This window comes from Electrona antarctica, assembly GCF_951216825.1.
Source record: "Electrona antarctica genome assembly, chromosome: 10".
NCBI lineage: Eukaryota > Metazoa > Chordata > Actinopteri > Myctophiformes > Myctophidae > Electrona > Electrona antarctica.
Window position 1 is genome coordinate 50,818,958 of NC_136791.1, and position 20,147 is coordinate 50,839,104.

A 20,147-nucleotide genomic window follows, 5' to 3' on the forward strand; every position below is an offset into this window, starting at 1 on the left:
TAGCTGACAACTTGACATAAGAGTGCATGGTCAGCTGCCACATAACCCCTAGATAAGATACAGCATTAGATTGCATTGATTAGCCTAGTAGTAACCGAATAGTAATTATCAGTCAGCTGACCGATCAACACAAGCTTATTACCTTTTTGGTCGTCTGCTCTAACCAGGTAAAATAAATTCTGGGCATAAGATAAATTGCAATTAATCTTCTCTGAATTATTATTAGAGCCAAGGGATGCTGTCAAAACTGGGTTGACAACAATCAGCAGGGATTGCTTTATAATCTTAGGTTTAGTTTTTTTTAACTCACTGAATATGTCATTCATTATAGTGCTCCAGAAGATTTAAATTACAGTATTCTAATATGGACAATGAATTTGTAATGTGAATTCCCCCGGATGAGTGACTGCTAAGGTTAGTCTAGGTCCCATGATTCTGTGATTATTAACCAAAAGCCTGGGTAGTGGGTACTGAGGCTAACCAAGTGTTAGCATTGCCATGAACATATTTACATGCTGCAAATGTGTTCCCTTGAATTCAGTTACGCAGTTAATGTTAAAAGTGTCGATTCACTCTTAAAATATTTCTTTGCCCATCTGTGAGAAACAAAAAAAATCAAACTACACGAACCAGAAATTCAAATAACATCCACATTAATACATGAAATACCATTTTATTTTCAGATATTAGTTTCCAAAGAGACCCACATGAAACCCCTGGTGTCTTCTTACACATCTCTAAAGCATTAATGTGTAGTTTATATATATATATATATATATATATATATATATATACACATATACATACATATACATATACATACACACACACACAACCAAATCTACTGACTGAAAACTGGTTTGACTCGGGGAACACAAACATTAGGTGTTTGGTGTGATGTCACACAATCAAAGCCTCACCAAGGATAAGCAAATACACCTGATATGTCCCATACTGTAGGTCTGTTGTCCAATCAGAGGCTTGGCATGCATACCAGGTGTATTTGCTTGTCTTTGAAGAGGCTTTGATTGTGTGACATGATCACATCACCATGCAAACACCCTCTGTGCGAGAACCAGAGAGAGAAGATTGTAGGACAAAGTGTGTCAGGTTGGGACATTGTTCCCTCTCACATGATTCCCTTAGGACTTAGGGCTTGTGTGCCCTCTGAGTCAAACCTTTTTTCAGTTGAGTGCTCATCTGAAAACCACATTTTGGTTGTAAAAATAAACAGAAGAGTGAGACCAGGGGTTTCCATAAAACCATTAACCCTTTTTTTTGCTGTGCACAATAAACACATAACAAAACTGTCCCTTCAATCCTCAAATTACACAACAAATAGAAATACACACAATTGACATTAGTGATTCAAACATGCTTATGGTTCAATGGCTCCAGTAAGTTACTATCATTCTCCTTCAGCAAAACGTCACTAATCTGTGCCATCTCCACAACCAGGATCAATTTAGCCTCTCAGCACGTTTCAGGTCTCTTTCAGGTCAAGAACAAAGCTGACATGAAACATTATCTTAGATCAGCACACCTAGTCCATTATTCTAATTAAGTCTGATGACAGCTTCTGTTTCATGAAAAGATGCCCTGTAAATAAAATACCTGTCAGTCCTCGTTAGCGGAGTTATCTCCTCCACCCTTAACCCAACTCTGTCATTTTACATTTTTGTGATGGCTAGCTCACGACATGTCACTTTGTGCTGTGCTGAGCTTGCACATGTTATTTTTTATTTGCATTTCTTTAAACACAAATCTCAACCTCAGGTCTTACTGGGTTAGTCGCGGTCGGCGTTGGGGGGCAGGTGGAGGCCCAAGCTGTGCAGCAGACTGGAGGCCGGGCCAGCCAGTCCATCCTGAGCGCTGAGGGACTCCAGCAGGTTGGAGATCAGGTTGAGGTCCACATCCAGAGGCTGGATCTCTGGCTCTGTGTCCTCTGCCTCTCCCTCCCTTGGGACACCCTCACTGTTCAGGGGGCAACCATCGACTAAGCCTGCCCCGCCACTCTTCTCCTGGAAGGAAGAGAAAGTTTTAACAATACGTTAATTATTATAAAGCAAGAGATAAAATTACACTTCAATACTACATCGTGAATGTCACATTTTGGAACAGCAAAAAAAACATCCATAATACACCTCAAAGTACCTATGAAAGTCCTAATCTTTTAGTAGCAGGGCAAAATGTACAAAACAAAATGTACAAAATATAAACCGAAATAATTAGTATATAGGCATGCACATAGGCTATATAGTCATGGGCTGTTGTATCCTACCGACTCACCTACCAGTGAGGAGCCCCCACCAGGAGACATAGGCCCCATTTACACTGGCAGCCAAATCCAGCCTGAATCAGATCTGAGCCACATCCAGATTGGAATCTGATTTGTCTAAATGAGTCATGTGACCATTTAAACCAATCGGATTTCAATCTTGATGTGGCACAGATCTGATTCAGGCTAGATTTGTCTGCCAGTGTAAATGGGGCCATAGAGCCTTTTTGTGCTACTCCTCCCGCCCAACAACCCCTGCTGCCAGGTGCTGCCCGAGCCCGTAGGAGTACATGCAGTGACAAACATCACACTCCCCGTCCGGCTTCCCCCCTCCCCCGAGCACGGGCCAATTGTGTTCACATAGACGCCTGACAAAGCCGCTTGAAAAACGGTGTAATTTAACCCACAACCTCTGTTCAGGTTCAGGTTCAGGTTCCGGTTTATTTGTCATATGTATAGATACAGAGTATAAATACAATGAAAATTATTTAGCACAGAGCTTTGTCAGTCTTACATACACAGGACATAGACAAACATCTATAGTGCAAAGAAAAAGACAAAAACACAAAAAAAGTGCAAGTGGGTGACAATACAGTGCAATACAGTTCCAGGTCAGCTGTTCAGCAGCCTGACTGCCTGGGGGAAGAAACTGTTACTGAGAAGGTGCTGCCACACTATGGAAAGAGCCGCGCACGTTCTCGGCTGCGCGCAGCTTAAATTCTGAGTTTGAGCTTGTGGATGGAAAAGAAGCTCCACCTCCGCAGACTTTTTGCGCGGAGGAGAGCTTTTCCGGGAATCTGGCCGTCGCGCAAAAAGTCCGCGGAGGTGGAACTTCTTTTCCATCCACCAGCTGTCTAAAAACTCGGAATTTAAGCTGCGCAGAGCTTAAGAAGTGCGTGGCTGTCGTCCGCTTTGCGCTTAGGTGTGGAAAGGGCTAGACGGGTGGTGCGAGATTTGATGCTCCGGTAGTGTTTTTTGGAAGGGAGTTGTTTGAACAGGGTATTTGCGGGATGGCTGGTGTCTTTGATGATGTTGTGGGCTTTTTTTCATACAACGAGTGGTGTAGATGTTGTGGAGACTGGGTAGTTCTGTGTTACCGATGATTTTAGCTGCTGTTTTAACGGTCCTCTGCAACCTGTTGCAGTCCTGAGCGGTCGTGTTACCGTACCACACTGTGATACAGCCAGTTAAGACACTTTCAATTATACAGCGATAAAAGTTCACTAGTCCTTTTGTACTTAGGCCAAACTTTTTAAGGCGCCTCAGAAAGTACAGTCGCCTTCTTGAGGATGTACTCGGTGTTGAGTGACCGGACAGGGACTTTACCACTGTGCCACCCGAGAGCCTTAAAAATTAGGTCGATTTAGATGAAAAAAAAAAAAAAAAAAAAAACACCAAGTCCATTTGGCGATTCGCATATGCTACTGCTGACCAATTGTCCAAGTGGGAGAAGCATTGAGCTTGTTGGGCCCTATCCCTGGATGATAAACTAAGACGGTTATTGCTCCTGCAAGGTAAATTCAGTCGCACAGCAGTTTAAGATACAGGGCAAGAAAAGTACTGCAGGGTATAGAGCGTCGCAGTCCCCTTTCATGACGACGCCAGGCCTAGGAAATTAATCACAATGCATTTTTCCCATAGACATTTCAAAAAGTATTTATTTTAAAGACCTTTTAAGCGTCGTACGAAGCCAACTCGAGTCGTGACAAATCATGACAACACACACAATATTTTGGACCAAACAAATAATTACATAGAAGAAAAACAACAAAAAAAGTGTTGTCAAGATTTGTCACGACAAGAGTTGGCTTTGTCCGCGGCGTAAACGTCTTTAAATAATTACTTTCTGAAATGTCTATGAGGAAAATGAACGGAGAATCATTTCCTGGGCCCTGGTAGGGACGCTCTATACTACACACTGTACATAATTAGGGCATGCCTTCTTTCCAATCCAATCCTACTTTATTTATAGAGCACATTGAAAAACAACAGAGTTGACCAAAGTGCTTTACATAACATAACAAAAAGTTGAAAAAACACAAATAGAAAAGTGCACAAAATCGTCAAAGATAAAAAACACATTATAGAGATACAAATATACAGCAGGGTGGAGAAAAAAACAGTAAAACAAAAAATAACTCACTCTGGGGTAAAAGCTTGGGAATAAAAAAGTGTTTTAAGACGGGATTTAAAGATAGGGATAGAGGGGGGCAGTTTTACAGAGAGGGGGAGTTCATTCCAAAGTTTAGGGGCAGCTACAGAAAAGGCACGATCTCCCCTAAGTCTCAGCTTGGACTTCGGGACCTCCAGCAGGAGCTTGTCTGCTGATCTCAATGACCTTTATGGGACGTACAATTTTAAAAGATCTGAAATATAAGGAGGTGCTAGCCCATGAAGGGATTTAAAAAGAAACAATAAAATCTTAAACTTGATTGAACTTGACTAAAATGGGAGAAATGTGGTCACGCCTTCTTGTGCCTGTCAGAAGGCGTGCTGCAGCATTTTGCACTAATTGCAGTCTATAAGTGCAGCCCTGGCTAGCCCCAATATAAAGTGCATTGCAGTAATCCAGGCGGGTAGTGATAAAAGCATGTATGACTTTTTCAAAATCTACAAAAGTTAAAAAAGGCTTCACCTTCGATAAAATCCTGAGCTGGAAAAAAGCTGATTTTAAAACTAAATTCACCTGTTTATCCATTAAAAAGTCACTGTCCATCTTTACACCTAGGTTGGTAACAGTGGGTTTAATGTATTGTGCCAGGGGGCCGAGGTCCATTTCGGACATATTTGCAGCAAGACTGGGTTTAAAAATGATTATCTCCGTTTTGCTCTCATTTAAATTTTAAAAATGTAAAGCCATCCAGGCTTTAATGTCATCCAGACATTCCAGGAGTTGGCTTGGAGGCGTGGTACTGTCTCGCTTGATGGGAGGTAGATTTGGGAGTCGTCAGCATAACAATGGAAGGACATGCCGTGTTTACGTAAAATTGACCCTAGGGCCTAGGGCAGGGTTCCCCAATTAATTTTCCTCAAGGGCCATATTTTGACTAGGGTACCAGGCTGGGGGACAAGTCTGCACAAGGTCGAGGTCTTGCCCTGAAAATTCATTTTCAGGGCAAGACCCCATTTGAAAAGGATGCCCTGTTGTTTTGTTTTTTTAAATTCTTCCAGGGGCCACAAGGGGGCGCTCCGCGGGCCGCAAATGGCCCGTGGGCCAACCTATTGGGGAACCCTGGCCTAGGGGGAGTAAGTAAAGTACAAAAAGAATGGGCCCAAGGATTGAGCCCTGGGGGAGAACAATATGTTTACTACTTATGTCATGGATGATTAAAAAAAAACGTTTGGTTGACTGTACGCCATTTTCTTTTCAGATTTCTTTTTCCATGAGCATTTCATCATCTTACTATTTTATTCTATGGTATGCGGTGTCACTGAGCAGTATGGGAAATACTTTTTTGTTTTCTATAAAAGAAACATGTACATCATATCATAATGTTTGTGTAACAATTTATAATCTGTTCTCAATAAAAACCTGACAAAAAAAAACCTTTTGAAAGCATACAGTTTTCTTATTTTGTCTTACTAAGAGCGCAAATCTCCACCAGAAGGCATGACCTAATGTACGGTAGTATTTTTCAGGCACTTGGACAATTGCTCTGCAGTAGCAGATGTGAATCTCCAAATGGACTGGGTTTTTCTTTTTCTTGTTTTTTTTCGTTCCCCATGTAAATTGACATAATTTGAATGCATTATATTTCGTTTTTGTAATGTATGTAAATGTAAACTGAACTCTTATCAATATTACGGTAGGTCAAATTATTATAAGTTACGACACACAGACCCATGCACTACAGACCCACATGGCTTGCTCCCGAAGTGGCTCACTGGAAGCAGGATAGACACAGTGAATTTTGAAGGAAGGGACTTACCTTTTGAGCAAAGCTTTGTCCTATATTAGTGCCCATTAGTTCATGGTCCATTTGGTCCATGTATTTTTTGAGACTGTCCAAAGCTTCTTCCTCCTTCTTCCCTCCAGAACAAGAGGAACTGCCTTCTGCCTCTTCCTCGTCACTACTATCATCATCATCATCATCATCATCCTCCTCCTCCTCATCATCATCGAGATCATCTGAATCAAGCTCGCCTTCATTACTCCCTGAAACAAGTGAACGGCATGTTGAGTGCATAGAGGCATGGACTGTACGTTTTGTCAACTTTGGTATAAGGGGGAAAAAATGGAGATCCCTCACACTGTATTCACCTTAGAGTATATATGAATAGAGACGTCACCCGAGTTCTCCTCCCATCCACTTGCATTAAGTTGCTCAAAAGCGCATGAGGCGATTTCACTCCTCCTTCCTTGTAGGAACAGAGTGCATTCTGGGATTGATTGGGCCAAACACATGAACGCGCTGCCATTGCACTGAAACCGCGTTCACGTGTCATCATGAACGTGCGCAATGATAGTCAACGGACCAGCGCGTTCATGTGTTTGGCCCACGCTGCAATACCAAATTCGGCCACTATGTCCATTGCGCCTCAGGGTTTCCTCCGGTGCCGTCTCTATTCATATATATACTCTAAGGTATTCACTTACAGCAAAAAAGTATTTTATTAGGCTACAAAGTGAAGACAGTGTGGGATCTCAAAATATGTCTCACGCACTGGTTGCTTGCTATCATGTCTCCCAGTAGCGGGAGTGCAAAAGGACCTTTTTTGTCAGAATCTGTTTTTATTGTCACTTCCACAATACACACAAGGCATTCCCCTGTATGCCTTTGTGTGTTCTCAAAGCCATTTAAAAATACTAAAAAGTATAGAGAGAGAGAGAGCAAACAACAACAAAAAAAACACACAAAAAAAATAAATGCTGATGCATTCAAAGTGCAATTGTGATCATACCTAGTAGTCTGTCCAGGGCAATGGCCATGGAATCTGGATCCAACGTGAAAGGCTGATTTGAGTGGATCCTGGAATACAGGAGGAAAACAAGGTAGAAACCAGTTGCATATTTATTATTTATATGGGAATAGATTTCTTCATTGCCACATTTGCCAGTACACATTACCAGTAAGCAAGCCCAGGTTTTCTCTCTCTCTCTCTCAATAAATACAACAGCTGTAAAGCATTCCTGATTCCTCCCATGTAGGTGGCAGTAGTGACTGGGTAAACATAGCGTCGCTGGGCAAACATTCAGCAGGAGAAAAGGTGTCATGGTTTGTGTGGATATGTGCCATTTCATTTGCATGCAAAAAGGGCTTTTTAGACTAAAGTTGGAGTTTGCAAATCCATTACATTATCCATTTGCACCAGAGTGATAGAGTTCTATTCATAACCTCAGCAAGGCTTACTACAAGATCATCCACTTTTTATCATTTGATAAAACACCTTAAACTAAAGTAAAATACGCACATCACTTCGTGGAGGTGCTGGGTTCAAAAAGGGACATAGGAAAAGAGAAGGGAACCCGCACACTCATATGCTCCAAAAGATACATTTATTGACGACGTTTCGAGCCAAGGCTCTTCATCTGGTCTGAGTTTGACCAGATGAAGAGCCTTGGCTCGAAACGTCGTCAAATAAATGTATCTTTTGGAGCATATGAGTGTGCGGGTTCCCTTCTCTTTTCCTATAAAACACCTTAAAACACAGCATGATGTGTATTATTGACTGAACTGGCCTGTGGGCCACTGAGTCTAACTCACCAGGGTAACTCGGCCCCCTCATGTGAAGACATGGCATTGAGGAACTTCTTCATGCTCTGGCTCACTGCTACCAGGCTGTAGCCAGCCTCATCGTTTTCTTTATCTTCCTCCTCCTTCCTCGTCTCATCTGCACCCCTGACATGCAACTCATGCTTGGTGGACGTCGACTTTTGGCTGTCGACACTTGTGCCTCCCCCAATTCTCTGCTCCAACATGCGCTCTAACTCCTGAGTTGTAATATCCAACCAGTTGTCGCCTGGAGACAGAGAAGAGACAGAAAGACAGAAGCCTTGAGCGAGAGTGGCTCAGGGGTAGAGTGGCTGGTAAAGCAGCCCGGTGCCGGATGGGAACCATGAGGTTCCCAGTTCAATGCCGGGTCCTTGAGCAAGACTCTGAACCCCTAATTAGCCCTTTGCTAAACCCCACCGGCCCACCCCAAAAGCGATTGTCCAATGCCAATCCAAATAGTTATAGCAACCGTTGCTAAGCTGGGCAAGCTTTCGCCACCTCATAGATGTTAACTTATTTTGCATGGCTGTGTTGTTGAACACATACTCACATAGGCAGCTTAACGTTGGGAAAGTTACACGACTGACCCACTCAGGTGATGTCAATAATACTAATCACCGTAGTCTTACCGTGCAGTACATTGATTGAGTAGCATACTGCTGTTCCCTCATTTCCTCGTATTTCTAGTTTATTTAAATGCCTGTTGGACAAGGACGGGTTGGGGAGGGACTTAGCGACGGGATAATTGCTCCCGATGTGCAGGTTGGTGCCTTGCATAGTTTCTAAATAAATGCACCATTTACGTAAATCAGAGGGCAGAGAAAATAGGAAAGAGAAAGGAAAAAGAATTTCTATTCATATCAAATCAATCATTTCAGACTCTAAAGCAGTAATAATATGTATTCTATTTGACACAGTTTGACACACACACACACGCGCGCGCGAAAACATAGTCTCCGGCCTTAGGCCTGGTGGTCGTGGAGAAAATTATAATATAGGTATAGCAACTAAGCCCTGGTGAAATACTGTAAGTCAAGTTATGCAAGGCATGTGCACTTCCACTTACTATCCTCTGGGGGGAGCTGTGACTCTTGCTTCCTCAGTTCATCCAGGTTGAATGGAGGAGAGCTCTGCAGTAGCTGAAGAATATCATCACCTGTTGACCTGCTGCTGGAACTACAGATAAACACACACACACACAACATACATGAATGCAGACAGAGTACACACACACACACACAACATACATGAATGCAGACAGAGCACACACACACACACACAACATACATGAATGCAGACAGAGCACACACACACTCCATGTGAAAGGCACCCTCTTCAAACAGACTGAACCCTCTGGTTGCTACAGTATATGCAGCCACACCTGACCTCCAACACTTTGGTGTGTATTTATCCGTCCTCTCTGTTAGAGTTTGCGCGCACACACACACACACACACACACACACACACACACACACACACACACACACACACACACACACACACACACACACACACACACACACACACACACACACACACACACACACACACACACACACACACACACACACACACACACACACACACACACACACACACACACCTCACCTGTGTGATGGGGAGACTGACTGTTTGAAGAAGTTTTCTGCTGCCGTCATCAGCTCTCTATAGCTCACTGAGCCTTCAAGCTCCCCCTAAATTCCACAAAAGCCACAGCATTCAGCTCGTCAAGCTCAGCGGTGGTTAACACAGACAAGCACAATCTAATCCCTTCATTAACCACAAGAAGTTAGAATAATTTTGTTAAATTCCAGACATTTAACATTTATGCTGACCTGCCCTTGTAGGGTTAAATCCAATGCATCAACGTTATCAGATGTTAGTGTCTGACTACTAATGACCAGCTCAGTGGCCTTGTGGTTAGAGTGTCCACCCTGAGACTGGGAGGTCGGGGTTCAATCCCCAGCCGGGTCATACCAAAGACTCTAAAAATGGGACCCAGTGCCTCCCTGCTTGACACTCAGCATCAAGGGTTGGATTGGCGACATACTAGCGTCATGTCCAGGGGGTGTACTTGTACATCAAGCTGCCTCACGCTACAGAAACAGGAGATAGGCTCCTGCCCTATGGGCCTCGATCATGGCTCGGCAAGGCTACTACTAATGACTCACCCGGAAGTATTCATTTCTCTTCAGGCTCTCCAGGAAGCCCTTCCACTCAGGGTAACAGGTGACTGGGTCTTCAGGCTCTGAAGATGGCCTTCTGCACTTAGAGCACAGGATCTCAAAGCCATGGGCCTGTGGGTGTTGTACACAACAAGAAGAGATACATGAATAGATGCATGCACAGGTTAAGTTGCACTCATTTCTCAAAGCATTGGTCTGGTGGGGTACATATTAGTGCTGCTGGACAACTTATTGAACAACGTATTACACATTACCGTAGTAAAGCTTTTATAAAGACTTTGTTTCCAATCGTTGTATATAGATTATGAATTGACTATTAATTTTTGAATTGATGATAAAGTAGGGTATGCTTTTGGAGCTTGTTTATTGTTTATTGAATGGATCCCCATTAGCTGACGCCGGGGCGACAGCTAATCTTCCTGGGGTCCATATAAAATACATACAAAAAGTACATAAATACATAATTACAACAAGATTAAATACATGAAAATACATAATTACAATTTATTCTATAAAATTGAATACAACATAATAAGAATTACATTCCGGTCATGTGGTCAGCTGTAACAAGTGTTCCTTTAAAGCATATTTGAAAGATAATTTATTTTGTATTATATTAATGTGAGATGGTAACATCGTTCCAAAAAGATATTGATCGATACATAACTGTTTGTTTAAGGAGGTTGGTTTTTGGAGCAGGGAGTGTTAAATGATTGATTGTGATTGGCTTCTACTGAGTAACGACCCACCCCTCGCTCCCATTCACACCAATACCTTATTGGATATATATTAACATATAGGTTAGTATATACAGAAATATACAGTGAGTACAGGAATTCTCTAATCACTTTTACTGTAAGTAAATGCAAGAAGTAGATAGCATTAAGCTTGGCTCACCAGTTTCATACCCAGCTCGTGGGCTTTGTACTGGGGATGAGAGCGAGCAGGCAGGGTGAAGCCACTCCTCCGGTCTGGGGTGAACGGTTGCTGCTGTAGCTGGGCGTACAGACAGCGGGTAAACTTCACCTGCAAAATTGAAATAGCATAAGGGTTACAATCATTCAGTGAATTTTCTGTTTTAGAAACTGACCAACCTGTTTTAATCCATTTTGGCCTGACCTCGAAATTTAAAAAAAATCTTCTAAATCCTCCAGTTTTCTGAAATAAATATTTTCACGATTTTTCAAACATAGCAGTCCTACAAGCTCGTAGCGCGCCACTCGGTGGCGCGCTATGAGCTTGTAGATCTGCTATTTTTCCCGCCCAGAATGGGTTAAACAGGTTGGTCATTGACAATTGTGATTATATATAAGAAATCGAATCATTAGATTAAATTAATGATCTGTGAGGGAGTACCGTGGTGAGGACTCGCGTATCAGGAGGAAAGGTCTTGAAGCTCCTACAGGCTTGGAGATCGACTGGATCCCGAAGGTAGAAGGCCGACACTGCCGGTGCCACCAGGTCTGGTCGCAGTGCCAACACCGTGACAATGCCTGCCGGTAAGAAGCAGCGGGCACGGTGAAGGCTAACAGTAATCTTCTCTGGGTACCTGAGAGGAAGAAATAAATAACATATACACAACACAATACTCAACACTTTGACTTTAAAAGACAGTATTTTGTGACTTGGCTTTATAATCCATCTTGTCCTCCAGTGATCTGAGGCCTATGACAGTGAGCATTCCCCTCACCCCTCAAGCCGTTTCTTCAGGGCCAAGCTAATTTTGGGGCTTGCGCGGCAGGCCTCAGTGTGAGAAGACAGCATGGTTAAAGCCTGGGCCATGCTGGGGACCACACCCCTGGGAAGGCCCACTGTACTGGACCCAGATGGGCACGGCAGGATGTACAGGTCTCCTTTATGAATGAACACCTAAACGGGACATTGACAAGAGACATCCAAAGGGGGAAAAATATATACTTAGACTAACATTCAGCTGTTGACAAGAGGGCACAAGAATTGCTAATTTGACAGACAAATGGACAGATTGAGACAACATATGGGAACACTGATCGTCATAGTTTTCTTTACTACCTATTATAGAATTCTCACCCTGTTCATACTGTTCTCTGGACTCAGCCACTTAGGAAGATAGTCTGCTGCCTCAATCAAAAGGAACTCTCCATCAGTGTCCTCAACCCTGTGCGCAAAAATATCAACTATCATAATATGAACTATAAAGGAAAACTAAACAGATTAAAAAAATCCCCACAACATAAAAAATAATAATAATAACATTGTTTCACCTGGCTGCTAATTCAGGGAATGCCTCCGTGATCTGTTGGAGGAGATAAACAATAAACCACTCATCTTCCACGTTGTCCCCAAATTGAGTGTTGCCTTCAATGTGAGCGGGAACATCTCCTGCCAATAAAGAACACGTCATTATCAGTATATTCAAAACCAGGGGATGCTGGCTGTGCATGACAGGAATGTTGTTTTTCCCCACCATGCAATAGCCACATTTGGAAAATGATTAAATTGACTTAAAGCGCAGTGACACTTCGATATAGTGTAGCTACCTTGGAATGATGTAACTAGTCCAATTGGCAAGATATATTGCTCTGTTTATTAGAAATTGATTTCAAAACTCATCATTGACTTAAACTGCATGGTGAAAACAAAGTCACTCTTTTAGCTCATAAACAAACACAAACAAAGCAATATATACACACACACAATATATACACACACATCACAAAACGCAGTACAGCATTAAAAGTTAAATAAAAGTAAACTTCATGTTGATTTAGCTTATTATTGTAGGTAGAAGTTCGGTACTAGATCCGGATGTTCAAACATTAAAATCAACGGGAAGTTTTTGTCAAATTTTATGTTAAAAGATTACCACCAGATTTTGTGTGCAGAATCAGCTTTGATTGTGTTTGTTTATTGGCTAAAGGAGTGACTTTGAGAGCTGTTTCACTGTACAATGCAAATCACTGAGGAGACTTTTGGAATATCAATTTCTAATCAGTGGAGCAATTCGCTAAGTCCCTCCCTAACCCGTCCTTGTCCAATAGGCACGTTAGCAGCAAGGAGACTGGGCAAGCCGTCCTTCTCCCCCATAGAGATGCATGTTAAATGACGGGATTTTTCCATATAAATGGAGAAATCGATTATTTCAGTACACCTCATTTAGTAGCTGTTGAATCTCTGATTGTCAACAATAGCCTTCACCTGGGTGGGTCAGTCATGTAACTTTCTCAACGTTAAGCTGTGTATATGTTCAACAACACAGCCATGCAAAATAACATTGACAGCTATGAGGTGGTGAAAGCTTCACCTGCATAGCAACTGTTGCTAAACTATTTGGTTTGGCATTGGACAATCGCTTTTTGTGGTGGGATTTAGCGAAGGGCTAATTGGACTATTATTACAACATGACAAGTTAACTACACAACTCAAACCTCTACCAAAGTGTCATTGTGCAAAGGTTGACAGCAGAATGCAAACATTGCAAGCCAAAGTAAAGTCACAATTTCATAGTAGTTGTAACTCCTTCACCTTTCTCTGGCTTGTATTTGAGGTTGAACGATTGATGCTGCCAGATGTAATTCACCAGGAGCGGGGCAACCTTGGCCAGACTCTCCTCTACTAAATGTGTCAGACGCTGTTTGAGGTTTTTGGAATCTGAACAATCAGGATGGATTAAAAAGAGTTTGTACTGGACCACATCCTCCTGCACCATCCTCCTTGATATTGATTGGACCATGGATAATGGATCCATGGTGGCTCTCATCCAAATTATCTGTCATATGATGATGAGAAGATAGGTGAGAACACGGAACAAAATCCTGAGTTAATTTATACATTTTTAACTGACTATCATATCTGAGAGTTAATTAACATGACTGTAGTTTGAGGAAAGACTGTTGATGTCCTTCAACACATCTATGTACATCAATCACTTAGGCTACATTGCCCACATTCAACAGAAATACATTCAATAACACATATAGCCATACATTAATGTAGCAGAAGACAAGGGCTCCAAATATGTCATAAAATCAGTCAAGTAAGTTAAGCAATTGGCAATAAGGTGCCCTTATGGGTATATCAGTGAAATCAGTGAATGCTCATATACGTAATAGTCGGTCATACCTGGACTTGTTTTTCAGTTCATATAAGATTCTAATTTAATGCATACAGAATGAGGATTCATAAAACCGAAAAATGAAGTGTAAAAAAAAACCCAAACGTCTTTAGCATGCCGCTCCACGTTGTTTTCGTTCGTTCATAAAATCCTTTCGACTAGCAACCAATATGAGAAATGTTAGTTCCTAGCTTTTATGTTTACTCTATATGTGTACATCTGTTTGGTTGGAAAACACATTAAACATTATGAAAATGTGTGTTTAGTATACGTTGCAGATTTTCACAATTTTAATTACATTTTAATAATTACTTCAATATATTTGCGTGGCGGACAGGAACCTTTATAATTACTGGACGTTTCCCAGTAATGGGCGGTTAGAGTTCAGAAGCGTAATCAGTCGTGATGGAAGTAGGGAGTTGTAGTCAATATTGCAACAATTTCAACAAAACAAATGGCCCCCAGTTGTAGTTCGAAATCTATTTCCCATGAAGCAATGCGAATACTAAGTTAGGTATCCATGACAGCCGTTTTGATTGGTGTTGTTGTGAATCTGCTCTTTCTCCTCTGAAGTGGGGATACTGATAAGACATTCTCATGTATCAATGAATTGGATCAATGGACAACATCACGACGAAAAAGCACATTATTTAAATGTACTTTATATGGCGAATTGAAGAGGAGAAATGTCTTGCTTTTACGCCCCCTATATGGCTATAAATCTCTATATAATCGTACGGTCAGCTAGCTAGCTAATGGTAGAATAATACCACAATACGCTTCATAACATTACCTGCCACAATTAACAGCATCGTAGCTAAAATCAGGCTACAGGCTCTTTTTGATTAATGGTGTTGGTGTGTAGAAGAGGAAATGTCCGTCCTCTGTCCAAAGAGTTCACAGCGAGTCGTGGAACTGGAGGAGGCGAGTGGAATGAGAGCTCAGGGCTTGTGCCTTTAAACCCCGAGAAAGAGGATGATTTCTAGATACAACAGACGGCCTGTTTCGCACAAACTCGAGATGTGAGTAAAGAGCTGTTATAGGGGATACATGGGCATTTGAAGGGACTCCGACTCGGCTCATGAAGGGGCACCTATGTGAAATTGGCTCTCCAAAATGTTACAAAATGTTACATTTGAAATACAATAATACATGTTGTGAAAATGCACAGTACATGGTTATCAGACTTATTGTTATCCTGCAACATCTTGTCTGTGCCCCAAACTGGACTTGATGGTTTTTTTGTTGCATGTTCTAATCATGTATACTTTACTTTACTTCAAATATTTTCCAAATGTTTTATTTGACCACATTTAGGAAAAAATACCCAATTTAACACTGAGGTGCCCATTTATCCTTGGTTCCCACCTATCTGCTGTTACTGTTTATAGCACATGGATGGAACATGTTCTGTAAAAACAAGTGGATTCTGCATAGCCTGACTGATTGTTGTCGCTCACTGGTGGGAGAAAGTGAGACGATGAGTGACAACACTGGTGACCACTATCATGTGTCGATGTAAAAGGAGAATTGTATTGATTCTATATACAGTATAGTCCATCTGTCATACCAAGGTCAGTCGATGGACTTTACACAATGCTCTCACACAAGCACGTACATGTGATACGTGTGATGGCAATACATTTTCAGCACTGAAAACAAAGAATTAACCTTGTAATAATCTTTTTTTTGTTTTCTTTTTTTTGCTGTTTTTCAGTTTCATATCAAACAATTCACAGTGATGATTGCCTAAAGATTTGCAATTACATACCTGCTTCTCATTGTTTTATCAATGTCCCGAATCTCTTTATTGGGCAGCCGTGGTTTGTCCCGAAGCAGTCTTGACCACCACCCTCTCCCAGAGGAAGCGGATGATAACCAGGCCCCTCAGCATTTCCTCCATGATCTCCAAGAAGCTGTCTCCGTTCCCAGGTAACTGGGACAAGAGCTCTTTGTACAGGCAGCCCACTAGATATAGCAAATCCATGTAGTCCAGTGGTGGCCTAAGGGTTAGAGGAGCGCCCTTGTAGCCGAAAGGTTGCCGGTTCGATTCCCCGGACGGGCAGGAAGAATCTGGGTGATTGTCATCACTCACCCAACACTGCTGAAGTGCCCTTGAGCAAGGCACTGAACCCCCACCTGCTCCCCCTGGAGCTGCTTAGTGGCCTACAGTATAAGACTGTGGTTGTACTGGTCAGCTCCCAGGTTTTTGTGTGTGTGTGTGTGTGTGTGTGTGTGTGTGTGTGTGTGTGTGTGTGTGTGTGTGTGTGTGTGTGTGTGTGTGTGTGTGTGTGTGTGTGTGTGTGTGTGTGTGTGTGTGTGTGTGTGTGTGTGTGTGTGTGTCTATGTGCAGGGCGTTGCTGAAAATGAGCACCTGTGTTCAGCTACTTCCCTGGGTAAATAAAGGATATATAAAAAAAAGAAAAGTAACTTATATACACATTGCACAGACTAGCCAGCAGAGCTTGGCAGATGAAGACATGGATCATATACTGACAGATCACAACGCCCGCACTGCCACTGCTGTGGAGACAAAATGGTCGGAGTCATGAATTCTTTCACAACCAGAGCCTCTGGCTTACTTTTTTCAGTGTGCAAATTATTATTCTTTTGTAACTTTGAATTAGGTGTGGGTATTACCACTTGAGCCCTTGTAGACTTGATTTTAAACCTAAGAGCTGAAATTACGCTCTTAGGTTTACACAATAGATGCTTTCTCTCTGTGCAGCTGGCTCTTATCTAGGTGTTCTGTAACAGTACACCTGCTGGAAAACGGCAATGAATCTCAAAGCTCCGAACTTGTGAAACCAGATGCCTAAGAGCTGTGGATTAATTGATATCACATTGCCTTCTTCAGACGCTGGTATGTGTAGTTAAAAGAATAAGTAATGAGGCGACCTGTTAGAATATTCAATTACGTTTACCTTTGCTTTTTGATTTCCACTTGGAAAATGTGTGCCTTTATCATCGCCAATGTTTTTCGTCGAGCAACTATTTATTTTTCCCTTTTACTCCCAGTTATTTCCCCCATCCATACTGTAGTCCTCATCACTGTCAAATCCCACTGTTTATCTGGGGAGGGTGTATAACCACATGCCTCTTCAAATAAACCTCTTCAGAGTCGGCAGCTGCTTCTTTTCACCAGACAGCATGGAGTTTCACATGGGAGAGAGTAACGACACGCAGAGGTTCACGCCACCTTCTCCTTGAACTTCTGACAACCAGCAGGAGTCCCTAGTGCAGCATCAATGCTTCTAACCTGGCTTCGAAGTCCCACCAGCAAACACTGCCAGTGCCAGCTTTTTTCGTTGGACAAGAAATGATTCAGAGTGCAGACGGTGGTCTTTTGATCACCCATCAAATCGAGTGTGAAAATAACATCACGCTCTCGTTCTTTAGATAAACAGAGATGAAGCCGCATGCCTTTCCTTCATGATACCATCTGTTATTGTCATTGAAACATGCAATGTTTTTGAGATGGGATGAGATGGTATTAAAAGGCACCCTCCCATGGTCACGTGGCTGATTTTAATACAACCATCTAAATGCTTTGTATGACTTTTCCCTGTCCCCTTCTCATTCAGTTCGGAGACATCAGCTGCCTCAGGCCGGTCTGACTGTCCCACTGTCATCACAGGAGACACCACCCAGTCCTGGTCGGGCATCCACAGCTATACCGGCACCGGGATCTCCACGGAGAGAAGCTCTGAGTTCTCCTGGGGATATGATGTGAGTGTCCCTCACTCAGCTCATTCCCTCACTGAATGATTGAAACCTGGACTTCCCCCACACAGGATTAACCCATTTTGGGTGGGAACCCCTTTTGGTGTTAGCATTATGTTATGCTTTAGCTATTGAAAAATAGCAGATCTACAAGGTAGGTCTGCTATTTTTGAAAAATCGAAGAACCACTGACATAGAAACATAGCTTTTTCAGAAAACTGTCAGGTCAAAATGGGTTAAACACATACAAAGTCAAATCACAAATGTTAATTTAACTTTGAGAGTATACACATTGAACAATAGTGTTTCCATTTCTGTCTTAGTCGGTGCCACCAGAGCTCATCATTATGCATGTTGTAGCCTGCAGTAAAATAAACACAGCTCAGCAGTGAGGTGCCAACATTGACAACAGCTCAAAAATTTAAAGTCTCACCACAATGTGACACTGAGTACAGTAATGACTAGTGCAGGGTTCCCCAATAGGCGGCTCGCGGGCCATTTGCGGCCCGCGGAGAGCCCCCTTGTGGCCCCTGGAAGAATAAAATAAATAAATAATATGTTTTCTTTTGGGGGGGGTGGTCCCAGATATAAATGGCATTAAATGGGGGTCAGTAGCCTATGCATGTCAAACTGGGCACCCCCTCAAGGACCACTGGTGGTCCCCGGACCACTGATTGAGAACAACTTTTAATTAATTAATGAAAAAATAAAAAACCCAATTTCTTTGCCCGTGCGGACTCGGCCCCCAGCCTGGTACCCTAGTCAAAATATGGCCCTTGAGGAAAGTTAATTGGGGAACCCTGTCTCTCTGTCTGTCTTATGCCCCTATTCCCCCAATATTTGATTGTGTCCCAAAGGAGTTTGACAAGGCAGCATCACGGCAGGTCCAGCAGATGTTTGAGGAGATCGACAGGGAGCTGTACGAGGGGACATGTAGTGAGGGAGGAGGAGGGCAGCTTCGCGGGCTGCAGGATGAGTGTCAGCAATGGGCTTCCAGGTTCCCACACCTCCGGTAGGTCACTATATGAATCCACTTCTCCCTCCTGATCTGAGGCTGATTCTAAAAATAGCCAAAGTATGAAATAATGCTTTTTTTTAGCTCAAATCTAAAATGACACAGATGTCGCATTGGTGGTTCTTGATAACTGGATCTCTGTGTATGCCAACATTTGGTATACCGGTTGGCTCAGTGGTGTGCGACCTGAGTTTGAAGTCGATCGGTTTGGACGGTACTTGAGACACGTAAAGGTATATGCAGTTTATGCACACAGGCACGCACAGATAGATTTTGCCCATGTATAGTAGGATACACCAGCTTGACCTCTGTCTCAGTGTTGCCATGGACCTCAGTCACACAGGAGAGTCAAATAAATACTTCAGTTACATTGATTTTGTGCTTTATAAAAAAAACTAGACCAGTGCCCGGCTGTAGAGCACATAGTCGGTAACGATGGAAGTTGGAGATCCATGCCCCACCCGGCTATTCAATACCTGTTGTACCCAGGCATGTCAGAGTACCCGTTCCACCCATCTGTCTGTGTCCCTTTTATGCCCATATATGGAGATTTCTGTATCTGTCTCTCTGTGTCCCTTTATTCCCATATATGGAGTTCTGTGTCAGGCATGCCCTAATATGTGATGTGTTGTGATGTCAGAACAGGCCAGCTCCATATATGGAGTCGGGGATATAGGGGCGATCAGGTCCAGAGCCCGGGAAGACGCTTTTGTGCTGGTTCTGGACAACGGTGTATCCGACCGGCTCGACACCAGGCACAGCACTCCCTGCCGTGGTGTGGAATGTGTGTGTCGAATTTGAAGTCGGTGGGGCGAACGGTTCTCGAGTTACGAGGATTACAGACGTACACACGTATATATATATATGGAGTTCTTTGTCAGGCATGCCCAAATATGGAGTCTATGCAGATGTCAGAACATATCTGTGATGTCAGAACAGGCCAGCTCCATATATGGAGCCTGGGCAGGGGCCCTGGGTCTGACCGACTCGACACCGGGCACTGCGCGTGTGTCGAATTTGAAGTTGACGGGGCGAACGGTTCTCGAGTTACGTGGTTTACAAACATACCTACACACAGACTTGGTGCATTTATAGATAGATAGATAGATAATTCATATGGGTACAAGCAATAAAATG

The 20,147-nt window shown here is 42.7% G+C and overlaps 2 protein-coding genes across 4 annotated transcripts in view; one reads left to right on the forward strand and one right to left on the reverse strand.

Moving 5' to 3' along the window:
- Nucleotides 1-1,279: 1,279 nt before the first annotated feature.
- On the reverse strand, nucleotides 1,280-14,433 carry ecd (ecdysoneless homolog). Its single transcript, XM_079512109.1, has 14 exons — nucleotides 14,281-14,433; nucleotides 13,684-13,927; nucleotides 12,423-12,540; nucleotides 12,229-12,316; nucleotides 11,870-12,048; nucleotides 11,536-11,728; nucleotides 11,077-11,205; nucleotides 10,165-10,290; nucleotides 9,602-9,687; nucleotides 9,059-9,168; nucleotides 7,984-8,239; nucleotides 7,181-7,248; nucleotides 6,208-6,434; nucleotides 1,280-2,021 (listed from the first exon to the last, which is right to left on the reverse strand). Exons 2-14 carry the CDS (start codon nucleotides 13,916-13,918, stop codon nucleotides 1,788-1,790), a joined length of 2,049 nt encoding a protein of 682 aa, XP_079368235.1. The 5' UTR covers nucleotides 13,919-13,927; nucleotides 14,281-14,433; the 3' UTR covers nucleotides 1,280-1,787.
- A 344-nt stretch (nucleotides 14,434-14,777) lies between these two features.
- fam149b1 (family with sequence similarity 149 member B1) overlaps nucleotides 14,778-20,147 on the forward strand; it is a 31,125-nt gene continuing 25,755 nt past the window's right edge. For all 3 annotated transcript variants that reach the window (XM_079513135.1, XM_079513133.1, XM_079513134.1), the window contains exons 1-4: nucleotides 14,778-15,294; nucleotides 16,091-16,204; nucleotides 17,857-18,001; nucleotides 18,853-19,007. In XM_079513135.1, the coding sequence (XP_079369261.1) occupies nucleotides 15,248-15,294; nucleotides 16,091-16,204; nucleotides 17,857-18,001; nucleotides 18,853-19,007 (461 nt within the window). In that variant the 5' untranslated portion in view covers nucleotides 14,778-15,247. The remainder of the gene's footprint in view (nucleotides 15,295-16,090; nucleotides 16,205-17,856; nucleotides 18,002-18,852; nucleotides 19,008-20,147) is intronic.